Genomic DNA, 24320 nt, shown 5'->3' with positions numbered 1-24320 from the left:
CCCACCCAGAGCCTCCAGGAAATTCCCAACAGTCCCCCAAACCAAGGAACCCACAGACTCTTCCCTTCAGGGAGAGGAAGAGGCAGCAGCCCAGAGAGGGGGTGTCGCTGCCCTGGGAGACACAGCCCTCCTGGCAAGCAGCCTAGGCCCCTCCAGGAGGGGCCAGGATGAGCCGGGACCCTCGCGCCCAGGCCACTGACCAGCCAGGGGCCCCGCCCTCTGCGGGGAGGTGACTGTGTCCGAGGAGTTGAAGCCTCCAAACAGCTTGGGCTCGGCAGCCGTGGGGGCAAAGGCTGTGTTGGGGCCGCGGTGGCCATCAGCAGAGGCCGGCTTGTTGGGGGTCTGTGAGGTGGGGAAGGCCCCACCACCACCACCATGGACGTTCTCGGCGGGCTCCAGGCTGCGGCGCCGCTGGCTGGCATCTTTGGGCTTGCTCTTATTGCTGCCCATAGTCCTGGCTAGAGACAAGAGAGGACCCTGGGGTGAAGGACTCTGGGAGCAGGCAGGGCTGCCTTGGCCTAGACAGCTTCCACCCCCGCCCATTCTACAGATGGGGAAACTGAGGCCCAAAGAAGGGTATTAGCCTCTTTGGGTAAGTTAGCTTCTCAGAGCCTCCGTTTCCTCACTGCAAAATGGGAATAATGATGAAACCCACCAAGGGCTTTCTTGGTACATGGCCAAACACAGAATAAACACCTCGTAATCAGAAGCCCTAACCTCCTCCACCTTCCTGAGTCATTGTTTCTGCCCCCTGTGGGCAGGGACAGTATCTGAGTCATGTCTCTCTCCCAGACACGCAGCACATAGGAGAGGGCTCACTCAGGGTTTGCTGAGTGAATACATGACTGACTAAAATTGTCTAACACAGGGAAAGGAGGGATAAGTTGTAACCAAGGCAGATATAGCAGAAGAGATGACTGAGAGTTCACCCAGCCACAGGGCCTTTGCACATTGCTGCTCACTCTGCCTAAATGATCTTCCCTGCCCATTTCACCAGGGTAATTCATGTTTCCTTCAGTTCTTAGCTCAAAATTCACCTCCTTGGGAATTTTCACAAATTTGTGAAGTTTCACAAATCCTTTCACTGGTTTGAGTCCCCCTGACATTTGTGCCTCTCCCAGTTTGTGAGTATGTGCATGTGTGACTATATGATTACTATCAAGGGCTTTTGTCTGTTTAGTTCACTGTTGTGTTCCCAGTACCTAGCACAGAGCATGGCACACAGTAGGGGCTCAATAAACAGCTAAGTAAATGAGTGACTGTGTGACTATTCAAGAGTTAAGGGATTTCTGAGCCAGCAATATGGGAGGTCTAGAAATCAGGAACACAAAATGAAGCTGACACCTCCCCAGTGAAGTCCATTGTCCTGCCACCCGCTTCTGTCCCCACCTCCCCATCCACAGGTCCCAAACCCCAGCTCCTCAAGCCAGGCTAGTGTCTCCCCACCCACCACGGCCACCCCTCCCAGCTCCGTCATCTTGGAGGCCTGATGGGCCATCAAGGACCTCACCTGGAAGGCAGGAGCTGTCCCAGAAGCCCTGGGAAGCAGCCTGACGTCTCAGCACAAACACCAGGTGTGGAGTTCGGGGCCTTGGACTAGAAGCCCTGTTCCTCCTCTCCCCACTGTGTGACCCTAGGCAAGTCACTTCCCCTCTTTGGGCCTCAGCGTCCTCATCTGCAAAGGAGAGATAGAGCAGATTTCTCAGGGCTGTTGTGAGAATATGATTAGATATGGCTGTGGCTCTGACTCTTGGGTCATGATTTCTCAGGCTCTGATTTGGGCAGGCCCAAAGATAAGAGCTTCCCAGACCTGAAATAGCCTTCAGCCCTCCCAGAGTATTTTATGAGCACTAGCAATGCAGAGGTTGGCACAGTGGTTAGGGTGGGCTCTGGAGCCAGATACCCCGGATGCAGATCCCAGCTCTGCCCTGAATGAGCTATGTGACCTCCAACAAGCTATTTCACTTCTCTCGGTGCCCCATTTCTTCCTCTGGAAATGATGGCGGCATTGTGGTGACTGAATGAGGCACGGCAGAGTGCCAGGCTTACAGCAGGTCACCACGCCACATCAGCTACTCTGGATATTGTGTGATTTCGGACACACCAGCGAGATGGGCTTGATTATTCCCTAGGGGATGCTGAAGGCCCTGGACTCAGTCCAGAATTTCCTCTGGGAACCCGTGGCTAGGGAAAAGTCCCCTTGACGGGTTGATGTCCCAGGCAAGAGTATCTGTCCCTGAGCACCAAGCCCCGCTGTGACTCCCCTCCCTAAGGGAACCTCAGCCAGTCCCTGCCCCCTCTGGGCCTCAGGCTACCCATGCACAATGCAGGTGTGGCCTGCATGCTCCCTGGGGACCATCCAGCTCAGAGAATGTGGGGCCGGGAAGGCCCTGGGGAGACCTGCTTAATAGCCTGAGGGATCACTGGGGCCTCCTGAGGGACAGGCCAACAGGCCTGGTGACAAGGAAGGCCAATTCCTATGGCAACAAACCACTGAGGTCACAGTGCCTATCAGCATTCATACAGACCTACTGACCCAGATACCCACAGCCCCAGGCCTGATGGAGGCTGAGCCCCAACCACTGCATCCCCTCCCACTTGCTCCCTGGTACAGCATTCGTGGCACCAATTGTGCAAAGATGCTACAGGGAGACACAGAGATGAACTGGCCAGATCCTGACTCAGAGGGTGCATGCTCTAGCAAGGGCCTTATTTGTGAGACTCTAAGAGGAAGTAAATATCATAAAAATGTATTTTTTAAACATACATTTTTTTTTACTTTTAAACAAAGAACTTTCTGGGAACCCAAACATTGTTTAGAATAAACTAAATGATGATTGGTGAGCCCCCTGTCACTGGAGGTAATCAAGGACAGAAGAAAGGACACTAAGCTGGTGTGCTGGGGAGTGAGGGTCAGACTGGACCTTGAGTGGAGTGTACCTTCAGTACTAAGAGGAGGCATGTGCCCGCTTGGGAGGGGGCAAGCGGAAAAATATGGCTCCTGGCCCCTAAATTCTTAAACTAACCAAGAACACCACTCCCCACTAGGGCACTCAGGACAAGTGTAAGAGACGTTTCAAGACGAGGCTAAGGTGGCCCAGGCCTCCAACTGCAATGTTTGTTAGTTTGGGGTTTGGGGGTTGGTTTGGTTTGATTTTTGTGGTTGTTTCTGATTATACAAGTAACACGTGTTTGTGGAGAGGCAGGTGGGTCGAGATTAAGAGCTAGCCTACCACAGCAGGCTGACTGTGCTTGAATCCCAGCCCTATCACCACAGCCTAGGACCCTGGGCCTCAGCTCCCTCCCGTCAACGGGGGATGACAACAGTACCCACTGTCATAGGACTGATGGGAGAATCAGAGAGGAAAGTGGGTGGAACACATGCAGGACAGTGCAGCCCATCCCACCCCTGGAAGACCAGCACCCGGGCAGGGTGGTGCATTTCCATCGAGCACAATAGGAATGTATGACCATAAACAAAACAGATCCATCTAGTGCCCCTGACTGTAGGCTCCTTGTGGGCAGGACCGGGTCAGCTCCATCTCCACATCCCCAGTGACCAGAATGGGCCTGGCACCTACTAGGTGCTCCAGAAATATTTACGGAATAGACAAAAGACTAAAGGAGCACAGACATGATTTGCATTCTGCTTTGTTCCTGTAATGCCGCGCCGTAGAGACCAAGTATCATTCCTCAATATGCAAACACTCCCAGGGCCTGGACCTTATACTGGGCCCCTGCTCTAAGCAGTTTGCAAATATTGACTCATTGAATCCTCGTGATAATCTAGAAGGTAGATACTAACACCCTATTTTACCAATGAGGAAGCGAAGGCCCAGAGAGGTTGAGGAATTTGCCTGAGGTCACAAAGAGAAAGAGTGAAAAGAAGAGGGGAACGCCAAGCACATGAATCAGGGGCTACTCGTGCAGCCCGGTGGGAGAATTCATGAGCCCAGCTTCCTGCGCTTGGTGAAGGGGACATGAGTGGATAAGGCAGCCCAGCCCTGCTGGAGTCCAAAGTTTTAGGCTTCGACAAAGCAGAATGTGCTTGAAGAAGCACAGGCACATTTATGGAGGGGTCTAGTCTCGTGGGGCTGCTGTCACACTGTGTGACCCCAGGAGAGACCGCCCTCCTGAGCCTCCATCTCCTTTCCTGACCCTGTCTCAGGGCCTCATGATCCTGCGGCCCAAATGCCAGCTCACCATGAGTTGCCTGTTGGAGAAGGGCCAACCCGCATCTCTTCCGGCACTTGCACATTTGGAGGTATAGATAGATCCCTGGGGACAAGGGAAGCGGTGGGGCCTCTGTACTGGGGGTGCCCAAGGTTCCCAGAGGAAGATGGCCCCTTTCCTCTACGGAGCTGCTCCCAACCACAAGCTCTGGCGCTATGACTACCCATGAGGGACGTCAGGATGTGGACCTACAGCACTTCATGCTCAGTGGTCCCAAACTGACTTGGCAACTGCCCCTAAGGCTGCACCCCAGCCCTCGTGTCACCATCTCAGGGCTGCTTCTCCCACATCCCCCAAATCTTCCTTGAATGCATCCCTCCCCCAACCCTATCTCCATCCCCTCAGGCCAGGCCCTTGTCATCCTGGGCCTGGACCTCTGAGTGGTGGCCTTTCCGGGGAACCTTCCTCCCTGCAGCCAGAGGCATCTCTGTAAACCACACAGACAACTGGGGGCCTCCTCTACTCAACACTGTGCATGTAAAACCACAAACAACTGAGGCATTCATGAGAGGGAGACTGGATAAATAAATGATGGTCTGTTCAAGCAGACATCTGTGCAGCTAATTAAATAGAATGAGAAGTTGGTGTGACCCGAAAAGAGGCTCACCACAGATCATTAAGCAAAAAGAAAAAGCTGGAAGTGTAGACTGTCCTCTGGGCCTCTTGGGGCCTTGGTTTCCTCATCTGGAAAATGGGGGCAATAATGCTACCTACATCATAGGGTTTGTGAAAGGATTAATGAGACGACGAGTGCAGTGGGCTTAGGGTGGTGCCTGGCATGTAGTATAAAGATTCCTGTAAAGGAAATCAACATATGTGTGTGTGTGTGTGCACGTCCACCTGGGCATGTGCAGGTGCATACTTGTATAGTACAGGTTAAGAGAAAGTTCTGGAAGGATTCCAAATTATTCACAAGACTCATTCAAAAGATTTGGGACAGGGAGAGGAACATCCCTTTTTCATTTTATATGTTGTATCCCTTGACATTAAGAAATGACTCTTTCAAGGTTGTTGTTTTTTTCTAGTTTTTTTAAAAATGAGACTTAAAATATATATATATATTAAAGGCTTCCCATGATTCCCCTCTGGACATGGCCTCAACCTCTCACCTGGGTCCACCTGGCCCTGCATAGCTAGTGCTATCACCCTCTCCCACGACCCCCCTATTAGAGGGCACCACACTCCCTCTCACCCCCTGACCTTTGCAAAAACTAAGCACCCCCCTCCAGGCACACGGATGCTCGCAACATCCAGAAGAGTCCAAAAAGAAGACTTGTTCACTCACAACATTCACTCCTTCCTTCCCTACTCTGAAGAACGTCACCTCCACCTCTTCTAAAGAAGGAGCAGAGCCCAGGATCTTAGGAGCTGAGAGTGAGGACTTCAGTCAGGCCTGGGTTCAAATCCTGACTTTACTGCTTACTAGCTTAATCTTCTTGGGCAAGTTCTTGGTTTCCTTATCTTTAAAATGGGGATAATAATAAACCTAACATCTGAGAATTAAGTGAGAGAGTCCATGTGCAGGCACAAAATAAGTGCTCAGTAAACAGCCTACATGTTGTTTGCCATTCTTATTACCATTGCCTGGGATAAAGGGACAATGCAAGAGGACACAGGAGTTAGGTGGCAGGACCTTGAATGCTGAGGACAGAGCTGAGAACTTTACACACAGTCTATATTCAACTGTCTTGATAGCACAGTGAAGTAGGGACTACAATTGTGCCCACTTTATGTCCAGGACCAAGGTTCAGAGAAGCTGGAACCTTGCCTAAGGCCACAGAGCATGTGAGTGCAGCAGAGCTGGGATGCCTGAGGTTCAGGAGAGTGCCACTGAATACACCCCTGGAGCCTTGCCCACTCTGCAGATGGTCCCCAGAGCCCCCGGTCATCCCCCACTCCACCATCTCAAACTCTCTGACACAGACGCAACACAAGGGTCAGAGGCCAGCTCTGACACCACCATCCAGACCTCTGGACCCTCCAGGGAAGCAGAAGCATCACAGAGGAGTAAAAAATGCAGGTCTGGGGCCAGAATGCCAAGTTCAGATGCCAGCTTGTCACTTCTAGTCATGCATTCTCAAGGGGGCCTCATTTACCCTTATCACAAATGGGAATTGGTATAATTGTTCTTGTATAATTGTGCTTGTCATGGGGGAAATACAAGACAATCCTTATAAAGTGCCTGGCACATACGAAGTGCTCAATAAATATTAGCCATCGTCATTACTGTGGAAGACTATTTTCAGAACCTTGGTCTCGTTTCTAATCACTCATACAATTAGACAAAGGCCACCAAAATTCCTACAATGTGCCCAGCCATACTGCATGGCCCTGAAGGGATTATCTGGTGGAGTTGGTTAGGAGCCCAGGTCTACAAAAGCCACTTCACAAGGAAAGAGTCAGTCAAGATAAGCATGTCCACTAGTTAACCTTGTTCTAAGATACTTGCTGATGGAATGGAATGAGTTAAGAAAAAGAAATGGAAGGAATAAAATGGAATTAGAATAGAGAAGATGAGTATCATAATTTATAGATGTTATCAACGTAGATTTGGGAAGTCCAAGAGAATCTACTACAGAACTATTAAACAAAAAGCAAAAAAACAAAAAAACAATTGAGCGAGGTGGAAGGAAATTGAAACTTAATATCCAAAAACAATAATGTTCTATATACTTACAACAATCAGAAAATAAAATCAAAGAAAGCTTAGCAGTATAAAAATATCAATTCTTCTTAAATTAATCTAAAAATTGAATGTGATCGCAATAGAAACACCAATAGGATTTTTTTTTTAACTAGGCAAGTCAATTTTAAAGCTTACAAATAAAAATAAATGTATATAAGAACCCAGGAAAATCCTAAGAAAGAAGAGTAAGAGGGAAATAACCCAAACAGATAGTAAGAATTACTATACACTCACAGTAATTAAGATTGTGTGATATCAGCATAAGTATAGACAAATCAATAGTACAAAAGAGGGAGTCAAAAAATTGTCCTCAAACACATGGGAATTTAATATATAATAAAAGTGAGAAAAAGGAGACTAATTTTAAGGTAGAGTTGGGAATAATCTGTCATCAGGAAACAAAGCTGAATCTCAGTCTCACTCCATATGCCTATAAGTTCCAGATCAATCAGATTTAAACCACACAAAAATAAAACCATAATACTCTAAAAGTGAAGAGAATAAATTCTCTAATCTCATAATGGGAAGAGCATTTTGAAACACGGCACAAACCTAAAAATCATTCTCAAAGTGATAAATCAATCTACATAAAAATCTAAATTGTTCAGAATTCAGCAAAGTTGCAGGATGCAAAATTAACACACAGAAATCTGTAGCTTTCCTATACACTAACAATGAACTAATACAAAGAGAAATCAGGAAAACAATTCCATTCACAATAGCATCAAAAAGAATAAAATACCTAGGAATAAACCTAACCAAGGAAGTGAAAGACCTATACCCTGAAAACTACAAGACACTCTTAAGAGAAATTAAAGAGGACACTAACAAATGGAAACTTGTCCATGCTCCTGGCTAGGAAGAATTAATATTGTCAAAATGGCCATCCTGCCCAAAGCAATCTACAGATTTAATGCAATCCCTATTAAAATACCAACAGCATTCTTCAATGAACTGGAACAAATAGTTCTAAAATTCATATGGAACCACCAAAGACCCCAAATAGCCAAAGCAATCCTGAGAAGGAAGAATAAAGTGGGGGGGATCTCGCTTCCCAACTTCAAGCTCTACTACAAAGCCACAGTAATCAAGGCAATTTGGTACTGGCACAAGAACAGAGTGACAGACCAGTGGAACAGAATAGAGACTCCAGACATTAACCCAAACATATATGGTCAATTAATATACGATAAAGGAGCCATGGACATACAATGGGGAAATGAGAGTCTCTTCAACAGATGGTGCTGGCAAAACTGGACAGCTACATGTAAGAGAATGAAACTGGATCACTGTCTAACCCCATACACAAAAGTAAATTCGAAATGGATCAAAGGCCTGAATGTAAGTCATGAAACCATAAAACTCTTAGAAAAAAACATAGGCAAAAATCTCATGGACATAAACATGAGTGACTTATTCATGAACATATCTCCCCAGGCAAGGGAAACAAAGGCAAAAATGAACAAGTGGGACTATATCAAGCTAAAAAGCTTCTGTACAGCAAAGGACACCATCAATAGAACAAAAAGGTATCCTACAGTATGGGAGAATATATTTATAAATGACAGATCTGATAAAGGATTGACATCCAAAGTATATAAAGAGCTCACACACCTCAACAAACAAAAAGCAAATAATCCAATTAAAAAATGGGCAGAGGAGCTGAATAGACAGTTCTCTAAAGAAGAAATCCAGATGGCCAACAGGCACATGAAAAGATGATCCACATCGCTAATTATCAGAGAAATGCAAATTAAAACCACAATGAGATATCACTTCACACCAGTAAGGATCGCCATCATCCAAAAGACAAACAACAACGAATGTTGGCGAGGTTGTGGAGAAAGGGGAACCCTCCTACACTGCTGGTGGGAATGTAAATTAGTTCAACCATTGTGGAAAGCAGTATGGAGGTTCTTCAGAATGCTCAAAATAGAAATACCATTTGACCCAGGAATTCCACTTCTAGGAATTTACCCTAAGAATGCAGCACTCCAGTTTGAAAAAGACAGATGCACCCCTATGTTTATCGCTGCACTATTTACAATAGCCAAGATATGGAAGCAACCTAAGTGTCCATCAGTAGATGAATGGATAAAGAAGATGTGGTACATATACACAATGGAATATTATTCAGCCATAAGAAGAAAACAAATCCTACCATTTGCAGCAACATGGATGGAGCTAGAGGGTATTATGCTCAGTGAAATAAACCAGGCGGAGAAAGACAAGTACCAAATGATTTCACTCATATGTGGAGTATAAGAACAAAGGAAAACTGAAGGAGCAAAACAGCAGCAGAATCACAGAACCCAAGAATGGACTAACAGTTACCAAAGGGAAAGGAACTGGGGAGGATGGGTGGGAAGGGAGGGATAAGGGTTGGGAAAAAGAAAGAGGGCATTACGATTAGCATGTACAGTGGTGGGGGGGGCATGGGGAGAGCTGTGCAACATAGAGAAGACAAGTAGTGATTTTACAGCATCTTACTACGCAGATGGACAGTGACTGTGAAGGGGCATGTGGGGGGGATTTGGTGAAGGGGGGAGCCTAGTAAACATAATGTTCTTAAAAAAAAATAGTTGCTCATGTTTAAAAAAAAAATCTGAATTGTCTGCATGGCTCAATAAACATCATACACAAATTCAAAAGACAAACAAACTAGGAAAAGTATTTGTTAACTCGTGGTAATCAAGGGTTTTTTTCCCTTAATATATAATGAGCTCCCATAAAATAAGAAAAATAACCCCAGATAGTTAACAGCAAACCAGATGGCTCTTAAATATATAACAAGATGTTCAACTTTACTACTAAGATTAATGCAAAGTAAATTACACAAGCTACCCAACCACAGAAGAATACACATTCTTCTCAAGAGCACATGGAACATTCTCCAGGATAGACTATATGTTAAGCCATAAAACAAGCCTCAATAAATTTAAAAGGAGTGAAATTATACAAAGTATGTTTCCAGCCACAACAGAATGAATTAAATCAGAAACAGAAGCAATTTGGGGAATTACAAATACATGAAAATTAGTATACTCCTCAATAAACAAAATCACCAAAAGAAGTAGAAAATACTTAGATGAATGAACATGAAGACACAACATATCAACATGTATGTGATGTGGAAAAGTAGAGCATGAAGGGAAATTTGTAGCTGTAAATGCCTATATTATAAAAGTAGAAAAATATCAAATCAGTAACCTAACCTTCCACCTTAAGACATTAGCAAAAAAAGAGCAAACCAGCCCTAAAACAAGTAAAAGGAAGGAAATAAAGAGCAGAAATAAGTGAAATAGAAATAAGAAACAAGAGAGAAAATCAACAAAACCGAAAGTCAGTTTTTTGAAAAGAACAACAAAATTGACAAACCGTTAGCTAGACTGAACAAGAGGAAAAGAGAAAAGACTCAAATTACTAAAATCAGGAATGAAAGAGAAGACAATATTATCATGTTAGAAAGAAAGACACTTTTTTTTTTTTGAGAGGGCAATACACATTCTTCTCAAGAGCACATGGAACAAAGTATGGCTGGAAACATACTTTGTATAATTTCACTCCTTTTAAATTTATTGAGGCTTGTTTTATGGCTTAACATATAGTCTATCCTGGAGAATGTTCCATGTGCTCTTGAGAAGAATGTGTATTCTGCTGTGGTTGTTAACAACAATAAAATTCTGTATAGGGGACTCAATGCACAATCATTAATCAACCCCAAGCCTAATTCAAAACAGTCCCCAATCTTCTGAAGCAACATAACGAACAAGTTCTTACATGGTGAACAAGTTCTTACATAGTGAAAAGTGCAAGGGCAGTCATCACAGAAACAAGAAAGACACTTGTAAGGGAATGCTATGATCAATGCTATGTCTGCAAATTAGAAAACCTGGATGAAATGGACAAACTCCTAGAAAAACACAAACTACCCAAACTCAGAAGAAATAGAAAATTTGAATAAAGCTAAAACAAGTAAAGGGATCGAACTACTAATTTTAAAACTTTTTAGGAAGAAAAATCCATACCCAGATGGCTTCACTGGTAAATTCTACTAAATGTTTAAAGAGGAATTAATACTAATTCTTCACGAGGGAACACTTCCCAACTCATTGTATGAAGCTATTATTACCCTAATATCAAAATCAGACAAAGGCATAATAGAAAAGCTACAGACTACTATCTCTTATGAATATAAGATATAAAACCTTCAACAAATACTATTAAACTGGATCCGGCAACATATAAAAGGAATCATGACCAAGTGAGATTTACCCCAAGAACACAAGATTCACTTAGCTTCTGAAAATCAATTAATGTTTAGTTTATTATCAATAAAATAAAGGGTCAAATAATAATCTCAACAGATGCAGAAAAATTATTTGACCAAATCCAACAGCGTTTCATGATAAAAGACATTCAACAACTAAATAGAAGGGAATTTCCTCAACCTGATAAAGGGCATCTATAAAATGCCCATATCTAACATCATACTTGATGGTTAAAGACTGAATGTTCTCCCACTAAGATCAGGAACAAGACAAGGATGTCCACTCTCATCATTCCTATTCAACATTGTACTGGAGGTTCCAAAAACTGTTGAAAGAAATTAAAAGTCTAAACAAATGGAAAGACATCCCATGTTCATGGACTGGAAGACTAAACATTGTTAAGATGGCAATACTCCCCAAATTGATCTACAGATTCAACATAATCCCTATCAAAATCCCAGCTAGCTTTTTGCAAATATTGATAAACTGTTCCTAAATTCATATGGTAAGTGAAAGGACTCAGACATAAATTAATGTGACAGAATTGAGAGCCCACAAATAAGCCCTCACATTTATGGTTAATTGATTTTTGATAAGGGTGCCAATAATTCAATGGAGAAACAATAGTCTTTTCAACAAATGGTCCAGAAATAACTGGACATACATATGCAAAAGAAGGAAGGTGGACACCTTCCTCAAACCTTACACAAAAACTAATTCAAAATGGATCACAAACTAAAAGGTACAAAGTAAAACTAAAAAAATTCTTGTAAGAAAACATAGGCGTAAAGTTTTGCAACCTTGGGTCACAATGGTTTCTTAGATTTGACACCCAGAACACAAGCAACAAAAGAAAAAATAGGTAAGCTGGACTTCATCAAAATCAAAAACTTTTGTGTTCCAAAGGACATCATCAAGAAAGTAAAAAGAACCCACAGAATGGCAGAAAGTATTTGCAAACCATATATTTGATAAAGGACTTATACCCAAATATATAAAGAACTCTTACATCTCAATTACAAAAATACACATGACCCAATTAAAAAATGGGCAAAGGATCTGAATAGACATTTCTCCACAGAAGAAATACAAACAGCCAATAACTGCATGAAAAGATGCTCCGCATCATTAGTCATTGGAGAAATGCAAATCAAAACCACAATGAGATACCACTTCACACCCACAAGGATGGCTATAATTAAAAAGACAGATAACAACAAGTTGTTGGCAAGGATGTACAGAAATTGGAAACTTCATACATTGAGAGTGGGAATGTAAAATGGTGCTGCTGTTTGAGAAAACAGTCTGGAATTTCCTCAAAAGGTTAAACATAGAGTTGTCATATGACCCAAAAGTTTCACTCCCAGGTATATACCCAAAAGAAAAAGGAACATACATTCATGTGTAGATGAATGTTCACAGCAGCATTATTCATAATAGCCAAAAAGTGGAAACAGCCATACATCCATCAGTTGATGAATGGATAAATAAAATGTGGTATATATACATAATGGAACATTGTTTGGCAAGAAAAAGGGATGAAGTACTGGTATATGCTACACCACAGATGAACCCTGAAAACAATATCCTAAGTGAAAGAAGCCTGACACACAAGCCCACACTGTGTGTGATTCCATTTATATAAAATGTCCAGAATAGGCAAACCCATAGAGACAGAAAGTAGATTAGCTGTTGCCTGGGCATGGGGAAGGGATGTTTGAAGGGAAGATGGGAGTCACTACCGGGTACACAGTTTCTTTTGGGGATGACTTAAACGTTCTAAAATTAACTGTGGTGATGGCTGCACAACTCTGAATCGAAAAACCACTGAATTGTACACTTTAAGTGGGTGACATGAATGACGTGTGAATTATATCTCAACAGCTATGATATTAAAAATAAATAAATAACTACACTGAAGGCCACTGCTCATCTATTAGACTGACAAAGATCCCAAAATTTCTCAAGCAGCACGTTGACAGAAGTGAGGAGAATTAGAGGGTGTGGTGTGAGAACACATCAGTACGACCATCACGAGGGACAATCTGGCAATACCTATTGAGATTACAACCTACATTTGGGATTAATCCTGGAGGTATTCTCACACAAGTATCCAACACTAAGTGCATGATTGAGGATATTCATTGCAGAATTGTCTATAATAAGCAAAAGACTGGAAACAACCGAAGTATTCTTTGCTAATTAAATAAAGTGTGGTTTCCATCCATACGTGGAATACTACGCAACCATGGAAAAGCAAAGAGCAACACAAAATGATCTCTAAGGTACACTGTCAAAAGCAAATAAGTGTAGAACAGGTATACCATGTGTTACCATTTGTTTTTTAAACAAAATTTTCTAACATACATGCTTATATATGTCTGGATCTCCCTGGAAGGGTACACGGGTAACACCTTCCAGTGGAGTGGGTAGCAAGGAATGGGTACAAGAGAGTCTTCCTTTCCTCTGTCTTCTTTTGTACTGTTTGAATAATTGTCTACTCCCTGTGTTAATGTTTCTCTTTTTAAAAAAAAAAGCACCAGCTTACCTGGTTTCAAATCATGGCTCTCTCTCCCATAGCTGGGCACATCAGTTCACTTCTCTGAGCTTCTGTGTTCTGTAAAGGGAGAGGTAGTAATACTTAGAAGGTTGCTGTGGAAAATTAAACATAACCCACCATCCCTGGCTCCTGATGAGTGCTAAGTGCATGGTCCCTGTGTGTTATTAAGACGTTACTATGTACACCAAGGTGGATTGTAATAGGTGCCACCAGAGAGCTTCATGCCAAGTGTTCAGAGCACCAGAAATCCCCTCTGACCGGGAGAAACTGGGAAAGGCTTCCTGGAAAGGGCAGCATTTGAGAAGGGCTTCAAGGATGAGAGGGAGTTCCACCAGTAGAGATGACTGGGGACAATGGGGAAGGGAGTCGTGCAAGCAAAGGCCTGAAAGTAGGAAAGCCCTGGTATTCGTCCAATCGCTATGTACTCCCTGGTTCCTTCAACAATGCTTAGCTGAGCAGCTACTATGCTCCAGGCACTGTAGTGGAAAAGACAAGACAAAAGTCAATTGCCGGACCAGGCAAGGAAGGAAGTACAGAGAGCACAGTGACAGGGACAATGGGGGTCTAGGGCCAAGCCTTACCCAGGTCTGTGTGCTCATAGAGCAGACCAGGAAAAGGAGGCTCAGAGAGGGAGAGAGGTTGCCTAAGGTCACACAGCAGGTTTTCAACTTCTGAGAAGAGCCTCTCTCAGCTCCGCCCTGTCCTCATTGCACAGTCCTGGAAAAGAGAAAGCCCACAGGGGCTCTCCTGATGTGCAGTCATCAGAAGGTGGACACAGGTGCCATCTAAACTGGAGGCCCCACAAAGAGGAGGGACAATTGGTTCTCAAATGGTAACACAGTCTATTTGATGGGTAAAGCAACTCCTATGTGCCAGGCACCATGCTAAGAAGTGTGCAACACGTATGAGCCCACTGCATCCCTATATGGTCAGTCCCATTCTTGCAAATGAGTTAACTGAGGCACAGAGAGGTCAAGTTTCTTGCCTAAGGTCAGTCACACAGCTCATAAGAAACTCACAAGCATCAGTAGGTAGACTCAAATTGTCTGGGCGTCACAGCCTCACACGCCAGGGCCCATCCCCCAAGGAAGCCACTAGCAGGAACTGTATCAGCGATCACACCCACTCTCAGAAGGGCCTAAGGTGGGAGCTGCTCTGAGCCAGTCCAGGAATTTCTCCTGATAACAGGGGCCCAACCAGGGGTGGGAAGAGTGGGTAGTGGAGGCTGGGTCAGGAATGTGCGGAGGTGGAGAAGGAGGAGGTGGTGGGGAGAGAAACGGCCCACTGGCAGCCATCCGTCTGCCTCTAGAGAGAGGGGAGCAGGAAGGACACATCAGGCACCTGCCCGAGCCAGGGTGGGGTATAGCATCGTTGTTAGCAGGGCCCTGTTGTGGCCCATGGGTGGGCTCTGGGCAAGTCAACCAAAGCCTCCTTCAGTACCATGGAGATGCCCACAGTCATCCCCAGGCAGTTGCAAAGGCAAACTGCAAAAGCTAGCCCATGCAAAGCCCTGGGCACACAGGCCATGCTCGAGAAATGGGGTCCTTACTGTTGCCGCTAACAGTACAGTTTCCACTTTTATTGTTAAGCTCCACGGTTCCCATCAGGACCCTGCTACTCAGGGACGATCAGCCCTGTCTTTCAGAGGGGACAGCGAGAGACTCAGAGAAGCAGAGTCAGGTGCCCAGGCCACCATCCAAGATGGCAGAGAGCCAGCTGGGGATCCTGGTTCTCCTGGCCCCAGGCCACTCTCAGCCCCTGTCCCCAAGGCCAATGGTCCCAGCTGGGCTCTTACAGGGGGTCCTTAACCAGGAACAAAGCAGGGCCCCTTCTCCAGTCCATTTTCCACAAGGCGAAATGGAGGCTAGGACAGGGACAGTGGCTGTCCCAAGGCCACACAGCCCAAGAAAGACTACTTATGGAGTGAATATGTGACCCCTCTGCACCTCCAAGGGTGGGTCCCCAGCTAACACTCCCACCCTCCTCCCAACAGCCCTGGCCCCGTCCGCAGAGGAGGCTGGAGGAGCACAGCCAAGCGCCCTGGCCCAACAAACAGGGGCTGCATCCCTCCCCTGCCTCCGGAGCGGCCTTGCGCACTGCTTCTCCCCCAGCAAAGAGATCTTTACCTGGTTCCCTTTTCTTCCTTCAAACTCTCAGGAGAATTACCTGCCCAACTGAGGCATTTCTGTACAGGTGGTTTCAGAACACAGAAAGAGTACGGAATATGAATAAAAACAGTAGTAATACCTACTATTTATTAAAGACCTACTATGTGCCATCCTTAGTACCCCATTTTACAGATGAGGAAACTGAAGCACAGGTAGGTTAAATGATATGATTAAAATCCCAGCTCTTAGTAGCTTCATGACAAGCCCTCCCACTCCGAAATTCTCCAGGGGGCCACTACCCAGGGCTGCCAGGAAGGCCCGCGGAGGGAGTCTGTGGCTGGGCTCTTCTTGCCAGTGCCCAGAACTAACTTGGTCCCTACCCCAGAACCCAAAGCTGTTGGCTGCTCCAGTGCAGGCTAGTAGGATGGAATGGGCGTGGTGATGGGGGGCATGTGGAGACCCACACCTTTCCCCCTCGTGTCCTCTCACCTAGGGTCACACACCCATTCAATGCTCTTAACAGCCCTGGAGTGAGCTGTGGCCACACTCATTTCACACATGAGGACCTGGGGGCTCCAGGAAGCTGCCCCCGCCAGGAAGTAGAGAGCCAGGCTGCCAACCAAGACCCAAGTGATACCAAAGCCCATCCTCTCTCCACTGTACCTGCAAGAAGGCATGGGAAGGGCAGCTCAGCAGGTAGGCACAGCGAGTGCGAAGGCCCTGAGGCAGGAAGGTCAGATGTGCAGCGGTATTACTGAATGAGAGGTCTGGACTGAGGGGGTCCCAGCTTAACTGGGTCATTGCTGGCCTTTGGCCCAGGTGTGAGGAGATCTGAGGGGATCCCGAGAGGGCTCTGTCTGGGAATTTAGGTCAGAAAGGCCTGAAAACCCGAGGGCAGGCCACGCAGGTGTTCTCAGGCTCCTAAGGGTGCTGGGCAGGACAGGGTCAGGTTACTGAGCATTCATCTCACAGCAGTCCTGTCAGAGCACAGTGGTCTCCAGCTCCAGAGGGCTAGAGAGGCAAGAGCACCCCTAAAGTAAGGTGGACTTCCTAGAGGAGGGGACATCTCAGCTGAGAGCCAAAACCTGGGCAGTTTGTGAAATGAGGGAGAGGAGTGGAATCAGACAGAGGGACTGTTTGGGTAAAGGCCTAGAGGTGGGACAAGGGAGCCAGGCCAGTTCAAATCATGCAGCCTCAGTTTCCCCAGCAGCAAACTGGGGGGAAGGGCAAGCACACATGGGTGGCTCCATCTTCCCCACCTCTACCCCAACATCTCCCTCCCTCAAGGCCCACCCCTAGGGGGAGGTCGCTGGAAAGGGGACTGCAGGATCCTCTTCCCACGGAAGCATCTTGGGGCTAGTGAGGTCGGCGGGTAGGGGAGGCTTCACTGACCCCCACCTGACACTGATTTTTACCCTAGAGTCCAAGCTAGACAACTGGGCAGGTATGCGGGCAGCTTACAGGCCAGGAGGCCACAGCCCCAATCTCAGGGAGTGTGGGATATGCCCCTTCACAGACGAGGAAGCTGAGGTCCAGGGAGGGGGCACCCAGCCTCAGGTCACACAAGACAGAGGCAAGCCCTCCAATGAGGGTGTGGCACTGGGATAAGATTCTCGGGGCACCAGGCCCAAGGGCACGGGGCTGAGGAGGCACTGGAAGAGCAGATGCTGGTCCCAAGGGACCCACAGACCAGACAGGTCTCAGGGACCCAGCCAAGTGTACCACCTGGCCCAGCCAGTGAAGGCTGGCCACCCTCACCAGAGGGAAGGCCTCTGTCAGAACCACTGTGTGACCTCGGGCAAGTCACACCCCCTCTCAGGCCCATGTCTGCACCTGCACAGACACGCTGGCATGCCAAGGATTCCTTTGCAGACCCCCGTGTCACGCAGGGAGCGACCACAGGGAGCACTGAGGTGACAGGTGTTGGTCTCTCCTCGCCTCTCCAAGGTCACCTCTCCCAGGGCTCCAGCTACCCCACCCCCGCCGGCTGATGGCTGCTGGGCCTTGGGGGGACAGCCGCCAGGTGGCCCCTGCCCACAGTGCCAGCTCCCTGCCAGCAGCTCTGGCCGTTCTCTGCTCTGGGAACACACGGTGCCCTTTTCTCCCCGCCCACACCCGTGCAGCAACTCCCTCTGGGGACGCTGGTGGGCAGGAGCACCTGGTGGCCAGGCCCCTCCACACAGTCAGGCCTGAGCTCAAACCTCTTCCCCTACTACACAAAGTCCCCAGGTGGCCCACCCTGGATGTGCGATCTCAGAAAGGTCCATTCCTCCCTTTACTCATCCATGAAATGGGGTTTCTGGCAGATCTCTGAGGCAGACAACATCAGAGCCTGAAGTGGGGGTCAGTGGTCAGCAAGATGGCCAAAACCCTTAAAGCTCCTGCCTGCTGCTGACAGGATCAAGGCAAGCGTGGAGGGGAGCCTGCTGCACGCTCTCCTCCCTACCCCTTGACCCTCCCTTCAGACCTTTGCACATGCTGTTCCCTCCCCTGGAGCTCCACCACCTGCATCCCCTGCCCCTGCTTCCCCGAGAACTCCGGTGCACCCTTTGGGCAGGCCACAGGGGATACCTGACATCACCTACTGCCCAGGCTGAGACAGGTACCCCTCCTTTTCTGGGTTCACACAGTTCCCATCACTTGGGGACTAGGAGTTGGACTGCCTGGGTTCAAAACCCAGTTCTGGCCTTTCCTAGGTGTGTGACCTTGGGAAAGTTACTCCACCAATCTGTGCCGGTTTCCTCACCTACAGAATGGGATAAATAATAACCTACCTTCAAGGATTGCTGTGATGATTAAATGAATTCAGAGTTGTGAAGTGCTCAAACAGGGCCTAGCCCTTAGCAAATACCGTAAGTTTTGCCATCGATCAATACTAACAGTAGCAGCTATTACTTGTTGAGCACCTACTGTATGCCAGGCCCTGTGCTCAGCATCTTACCTAGATTATCTCACAACAGCCTAGGAGCAGGGAGGCTATTATGAACCTTACTTTTTGGCAAAGAGAAGGAGGCCCAGGACATCAGCTTCACCATCAAAACATACCTGCAGGAGGTGGGGATTTCGGAATTATTGTTCATTTCTTTTAGATGGACTATGGTTTTGTGGCTACATTTTTAACAAAAGAGTCCTTATCTTTTAATAATACATTCTGAAAGATTTACACATGAAATATGATGTCTGAAATGACACCAGATGGGAGGTTGGGATGGGATTGAATGGGTGTGAGGGGGGCCAGGCAGGCTAGCGGTTAGAGGTGCTTGGGGCCCAGTGATGGGCTCACAGGGGTTCATTATACTAATATGGCTCCAATATAAAGAGTTTAAAAAGGAAGATGAAATTAAATAACACAGGGGAAAAAAATGCTTGGCCTCCTCCCCTCCTGCCAATTGCCCGCAGCTGGGCAAACCCCTCTCCCCACTGCTGGGCTAAGGCAGTAGCCGCCTTGCTGGTCCACCCACCACCACCCTTGTCCCCCTAGTTTGTTCACTCAGAGCCCTCCCTTTGCCCCCAGCTCACTCCAAGTCAACAGCCAACAGTTTTAGGTCCAGAGGCCCTCTTTGACATGCCCCTCGATCCTTCTGCCCTTTTCTTCCTCTGTTCTTCCCCTCACTCACTCCATTCCCCGGGGCTCCTTGCTGTTCCTTCAGTACTGCAGGCACGCTCCTACCTCAGGGCCTTTGCACTAGCCATTCTCTCTATGTGGACTTCCTTCCACCAGGGAGCAACAAGGCTCCTCCCTCCCCCATGGGGTGTGAGTTTCTGGGAGATGGCTTCCCTGGCCACTCTGTCTAACTGCAACCCATTTTCCATGGCCCAGCCAGCATTTCAGGCCCGCTCCCTGCTTTATATCTGACCCATAGAACTACTGCCTTCCTACAGACCACATGTATATTTTCCTTACTTGTGTTTTTCTGTCTCCCCCACTAGAATGTCAGCTCTGCGAGGACAGGAAATTTTGTCTGTTTGTTTCCTTGCTCTTACCTCCAGCCCCTAGAACATTGCTGGCACATAGTAGTGCTCAGTAAATATCTGTTAGAGGGACGGATGATGGGAAAGAGGGAGGGAGGGAGGGAGGGAGGGATAAAGGGAAGCAGGGAGGGAAGCGAGGACACAAGGATGGGTCCCACCCAGGGTCCCACAAGATGCAGAGGTGCAGGTCTCAGTCCTGGGTCTGTCCAGGCCCACAGTCTATTCCCTGACCACTGTGCTCTCCTGCCACTGCCTGGCATGTTCTGGTGGCAAGCAGAGCTTCTGATCACCCTGACTTACACAGGACAGTGTGGAAGTCTGGGACACCCCCAGGCCCCGAGCCCCACCTGGCACAGCCAGGGTGCAGAACTGTACCAGGGGACATTGCTGAGTGAGCAAGGAATGAGTGAAGAGTGAGCCCAGGGCCATCTGCGGGCTGGAGCAGCCAGAACATGTCTGGTCCCGCATTCGTAGAGGGAACATGTTTGGAGCTGGCAGGTCTCAAACCGGCTCTGCCAGTGTGGCCGGGGCAGGGTGGGGTGCTGCAGGCTCGGGCTGGCACTGGCCGAGAGACGGAGGGCTGCTGCCAGGGATAGCCAGGTATCAGCTGTGGCCTGCAGCCCAGAGAGGGCAAAGTCTAATAAATAAGCAGACCATGGAGCTCCCACTAACCCCAACCTGTAGATGGAACAGTCCCTGACTCTGAGGTTCGTGGGTTTCTTCCTGGACAGGAAGGGGGACATCTTTCCAGACCCCTGCCCTGCCCTGTAGGACAGAGGGCAGGATCCCTTCCTGCTAGGACCCATCCTCAGCCTGGAAGCCCTAGAGGGAAGGGCGAGGCCCGGAAGTGGGTGGCCCAGGGGCCAGACAAGGCAGCAAGCAACCCGGGGCAAATGTCCCTCAGCCTGAACTGCTCCACAGCCTTGAGTGGGTCGTGTGCTCTTTTGGGCTTGGTTTCCCCTTGGGAAAGTGGTGTTGGGCATGGATACCAGACACCTTGAATCCAAAGGTGCTGATACACCTGGGAGAGGCCACCTGGTTACAGCAGCCCTGTCCAAACGCCCGGCTCTAGAGCGCACCTAGCTGGGCCCAGACTTACACAGTTCCTTACTCCCCATGGAAACAATAATAAAAATGCCTGCTGATCACTGAATGCTTACGCATTCCTGACACTGGACTTGGCACTTTACACCACACACCGTTTCGTCTGGCCCTTCTGATAGCTCTGGGGATAAGAACAGTTACTCTGACTGCCCAGCAGAGGGAACAGAGGCCCAGCTCACATGGCAACTTGGAGTCCAGGCCCACAGCCCTGAAGTCACACTGGGCAGCCTCCATCTTCCCAAGACAGTTCAGGGCAGGAAAGAAATCTCAGGCACACCCCCAAAGTCATTAGCTGGAATTTGTGGGGCAGCGTCTATATGCCCCAAATCCATTGACACTCTGAGTAATGAGAGGCCAAGCCCCAGTCCTGCCCCGATATGAAATCTGGGCCATGGATAGACCACTCTATGCCTCAGTTTTCTCATCTGCAAAATGGGTAGGATTCTGCCAGTTTTGCCAAAGGTATACTATCGTTTAACCGCAGGAATCGGAGGACTCCATCCAGCCCTCAGAACAAGGTGGAGAAGTCGCTAGGCCTATGTGCCTCCAGATGGATTAGGGGGTACGGAAGGGAACACGTACCAGAAGCCCACGGTGGTCTGTGGGGACGCTCAGCCCCTCATCACCAGCAGCCCCAAAGAGGAAGGGTGATTCCTCCTGTCCCTCATGTAACCCAGTTCCAAGCCCTGTCAGGCCCACCTCCAAACACATTCTGAATCCACTTCCCTCCCTCCATGGCCACTCCCTAGTCCAGGCTCAGCCTCCTCCTCCAGGCTGACCAACTGGGGGCAGAGAGCCTTTGCGAAGTGTCAGTCTGAACCGGTCACTCCTGCTTAACACCCCTCAGAGCCCCTATGCTCCAAGACAAAGGGCATAGTGCTCGCAGGGGCCTCCAAGGCCCTCCAGTGGACCCTGCCAGCCCGACCCCCTTCACTCTGGTCTACCCACACTGGTGCTTCCTCTTCTCAAGAACCCAGTTCCTGCCTGCCTCAGGGCCTTTACAATTGCTGTTCCCTATACCCAGAACATACTTCCCCTAGTCACCCACACACCTCACTCCCTCACTCCCTCAGGTGCTTTACTCAAATGTCACCTGCCCAGAGAGGCCTTTCCTGACCACCTGTTCAAGTGGCAACACACCCGGCCACCTCTGTTCCCTCTTTGTCTCATTCCAAATCTACCTCCTCACAGAAGGAGAGGGGCTTTCTGATCTCCCACAGCCCAAGTGAGGACCTTTGACTTTTCCTCCCTAGCACGGACCACAGCTCTGAAAACATAGCTCACTGTGTAAGTACATGTCTGACGAGGATAGGGGCTACTTCTGTTTCACTCACAGTTGAATACTCTGCAGTGGGCGTAATATTCAAAAGAGTTAACAGCTGGGACACTTGGGCACCATCTGGTCAGAAAGGACACTGGCCAAAAGTATAGGGCCTAGCACGGAGTGGGTACTTGGTAATTACTGAATGAATGACAATGAGGAACGGATGGATGGATGGACGGATGGATGGACAGACAGACGAATGGATAAGTGAACAGGGCACACACAGCGGCCTGGGACTTCCAGGGCCGCCCAGGGTCCTGAGAAGGCAGCCCAGAGGAGGGAAGGGTCTGGCCGAGCTCCCCAGCCAGGCTCCAGCCCGCACAGCTGCAGGCAGCCCAGCTCTCCTGCCGCACAAACCAACTTTCACTTCCCATCCTTTCATGAAGCGCCTTCCCCGGGGAACTGGGTGAGGAGGAGGGGCAGGCAGCCCTCTGGTCCCCGAGGAAGGGGACTCCCAGGCTCTAGCTGTCCCACCACAAAGGGACTTTGTCCTCAGTGCTGAGAGCTCAGAGCCCACCGGAAGCCAGCCCCAGCTGCCCAGCAGGTCTCAGCACCCCGGTCAGCTGGGCCCACAGCCTCAAAGCCAGAGCCCAAGGGGCTGGCATGGTGTTGGGCACAGCTCTCTAAACCTCATTAATCCTCTCTAGGAGCCTGAGGAGGGAGACTCTAGGGTGACCCCCATTTTTGCAAATGGGGAAACTGAGGCTCAGAAGGGCAAAGTTACTTGGCCAAGGTCTCCCAGCCAGCAAAACACAAAGCTGGGGTCCAAACCCAGGCCCATCTGTCACCAGAGTCTTCAGCCATGGCTCTCAACTCTCCTGTCTGGAGCATGGACCCTCCAGGCCCAAGAGGGCAGATGGGCCGTTCTGGAGAGACAAGTGGACAGCCAGACTGCTGGCCCTTCACCCAAGTGGGGAGACCTTTCCCTGGGGAGGTTTAGCCAGCAAGGGAGAGAGGCAAGGCCCTGAACCTGGAGCCCTCTTCCCATGCCACCGGCACCTTCAGAACCTGCCTGCCAGGCCCCAGCACACCACCCCTTCCTACGGGGCAGGAGTCTGCAGGAAAAGGATGTACGGGCAGTCGGACCAGAAGGCAGAGGCCCCCCACCTCTCACCCCACCGTTCCCCTGTTAGTTCCAAACCTGCCATTTGCCTGTCCGGCACCCACCCTCTCTCCAGGCCCATCTCCTCTCAGTGCAGCCACCAGGGCCACCTCACCAAAGCCACACTGCCAAAGGGGCACCTACCCTGAGCCCGGCACCACCCACACTGCTGGGTGAATTAGTCCTGCCGTGCGGTCTGTGCGGCCTCCCCTCACTGACTGAGGACTGCATGTAGACTCCCAGAGCAGGCACTTGAGACCCTCCCCCAAACAGCCGCCTCCAGGGTGGTACCACCACTCCTCCCAGCTCCAACAAGAGGAGCTACTCCCGCCACACCGTCAGGCCCTTGCTCAAGCTCCACCTCCCACCAGAGAACTAGCCATCCTTCCGGGGATGTCAACATGCACCTTCTTCCTTCAGAAAACCTTCATGACCTACTCCCTCCAAGGTCTCAGACCAGGCCCTACCTTCTGCCCCAGGCAGGGGTTCTTGATCCCTACCTGTGCCCCAGCCTCCACGGGCTGGGTTCACTTGGCAATAGGAACTGAGCACCTGAGCCTGGTCTGAACCTGCTTTTTGTCCTCCCTTCACACCTTCAGCAGGAGGTCTCGGCAAGAGGCCTGCCCGGCCTAGAGTAGCCCCAGGTCAAAGCCTGGTGAGGGTTTGAGGTCCTGCCTAATGAACCTCGTCACCTTCAAGCTACCTGGTACTTGACCTGCTGTGCTCCCCACCTCCCCAGGCTGCTCCTGCACGCACGCTATTTCCCACTTCCGGGTCTTTGCCCTGCTGTCCCTTCTTCCTGGCACGACCCCACCCTTCTTTTTGCCTCATGAGCTCCTGCTCACCCTTTAAGACTCAAGCCAGTTATCACCTCCTCTGGGAAGTCCTTGTGGCTTGTCGTGGGCTGCCACAGTTCATGTGTCAGGGCATTGGTCAGGGTCTGTGTGTGGCTCCCCCAGA

At 48.9% G+C, this 24320-nt stretch overlaps 1 protein-coding gene across 4 annotated transcripts in view; it reads right to left on the bottom strand.

The window, feature by feature from the left end:
- SRC (SRC proto-oncogene, non-receptor tyrosine kinase) overlaps window positions 1-24320 on the bottom strand; it is a 52646-nt gene that overhangs the window by 19243 nt on the left and 9083 nt on the right. For 3 of the 4 annotated variants that reach the window (XM_036902327.2, XM_036902330.2, XM_036902331.2), the window contains exons 2-4: window positions 13739-13807; window positions 1511-1675; window positions 201-458 (exon numbers count right to left, since the gene is read on the bottom strand). In XM_036902327.2, the coding sequence (XP_036758222.1) occupies window positions 201-450 (250 nt within the window). In that variant the 5' untranslated portion in view covers window positions 451-458; window positions 1511-1675; window positions 13739-13807. The remainder of the gene's footprint in view (window positions 1-200; window positions 459-1510; window positions 1676-13738; window positions 13808-24320) is intronic. The other variant, XM_036902328.2, reaches the window with a different exon arrangement.

Source organism: Manis pentadactyla, chromosome 5 (genome assembly GCF_030020395.1).
Source record: "Manis pentadactyla isolate mManPen7 chromosome 5, mManPen7.hap1, whole genome shotgun sequence".
Taxonomy (NCBI): Eukaryota; Metazoa; Chordata; class Mammalia; order Pholidota; family Manidae; genus Manis; species Manis pentadactyla.
The sequence above is the reverse complement of the archived record's forward strand: the minus strand, read 5'-3'. Positions and strand labels throughout refer to the sequence as shown.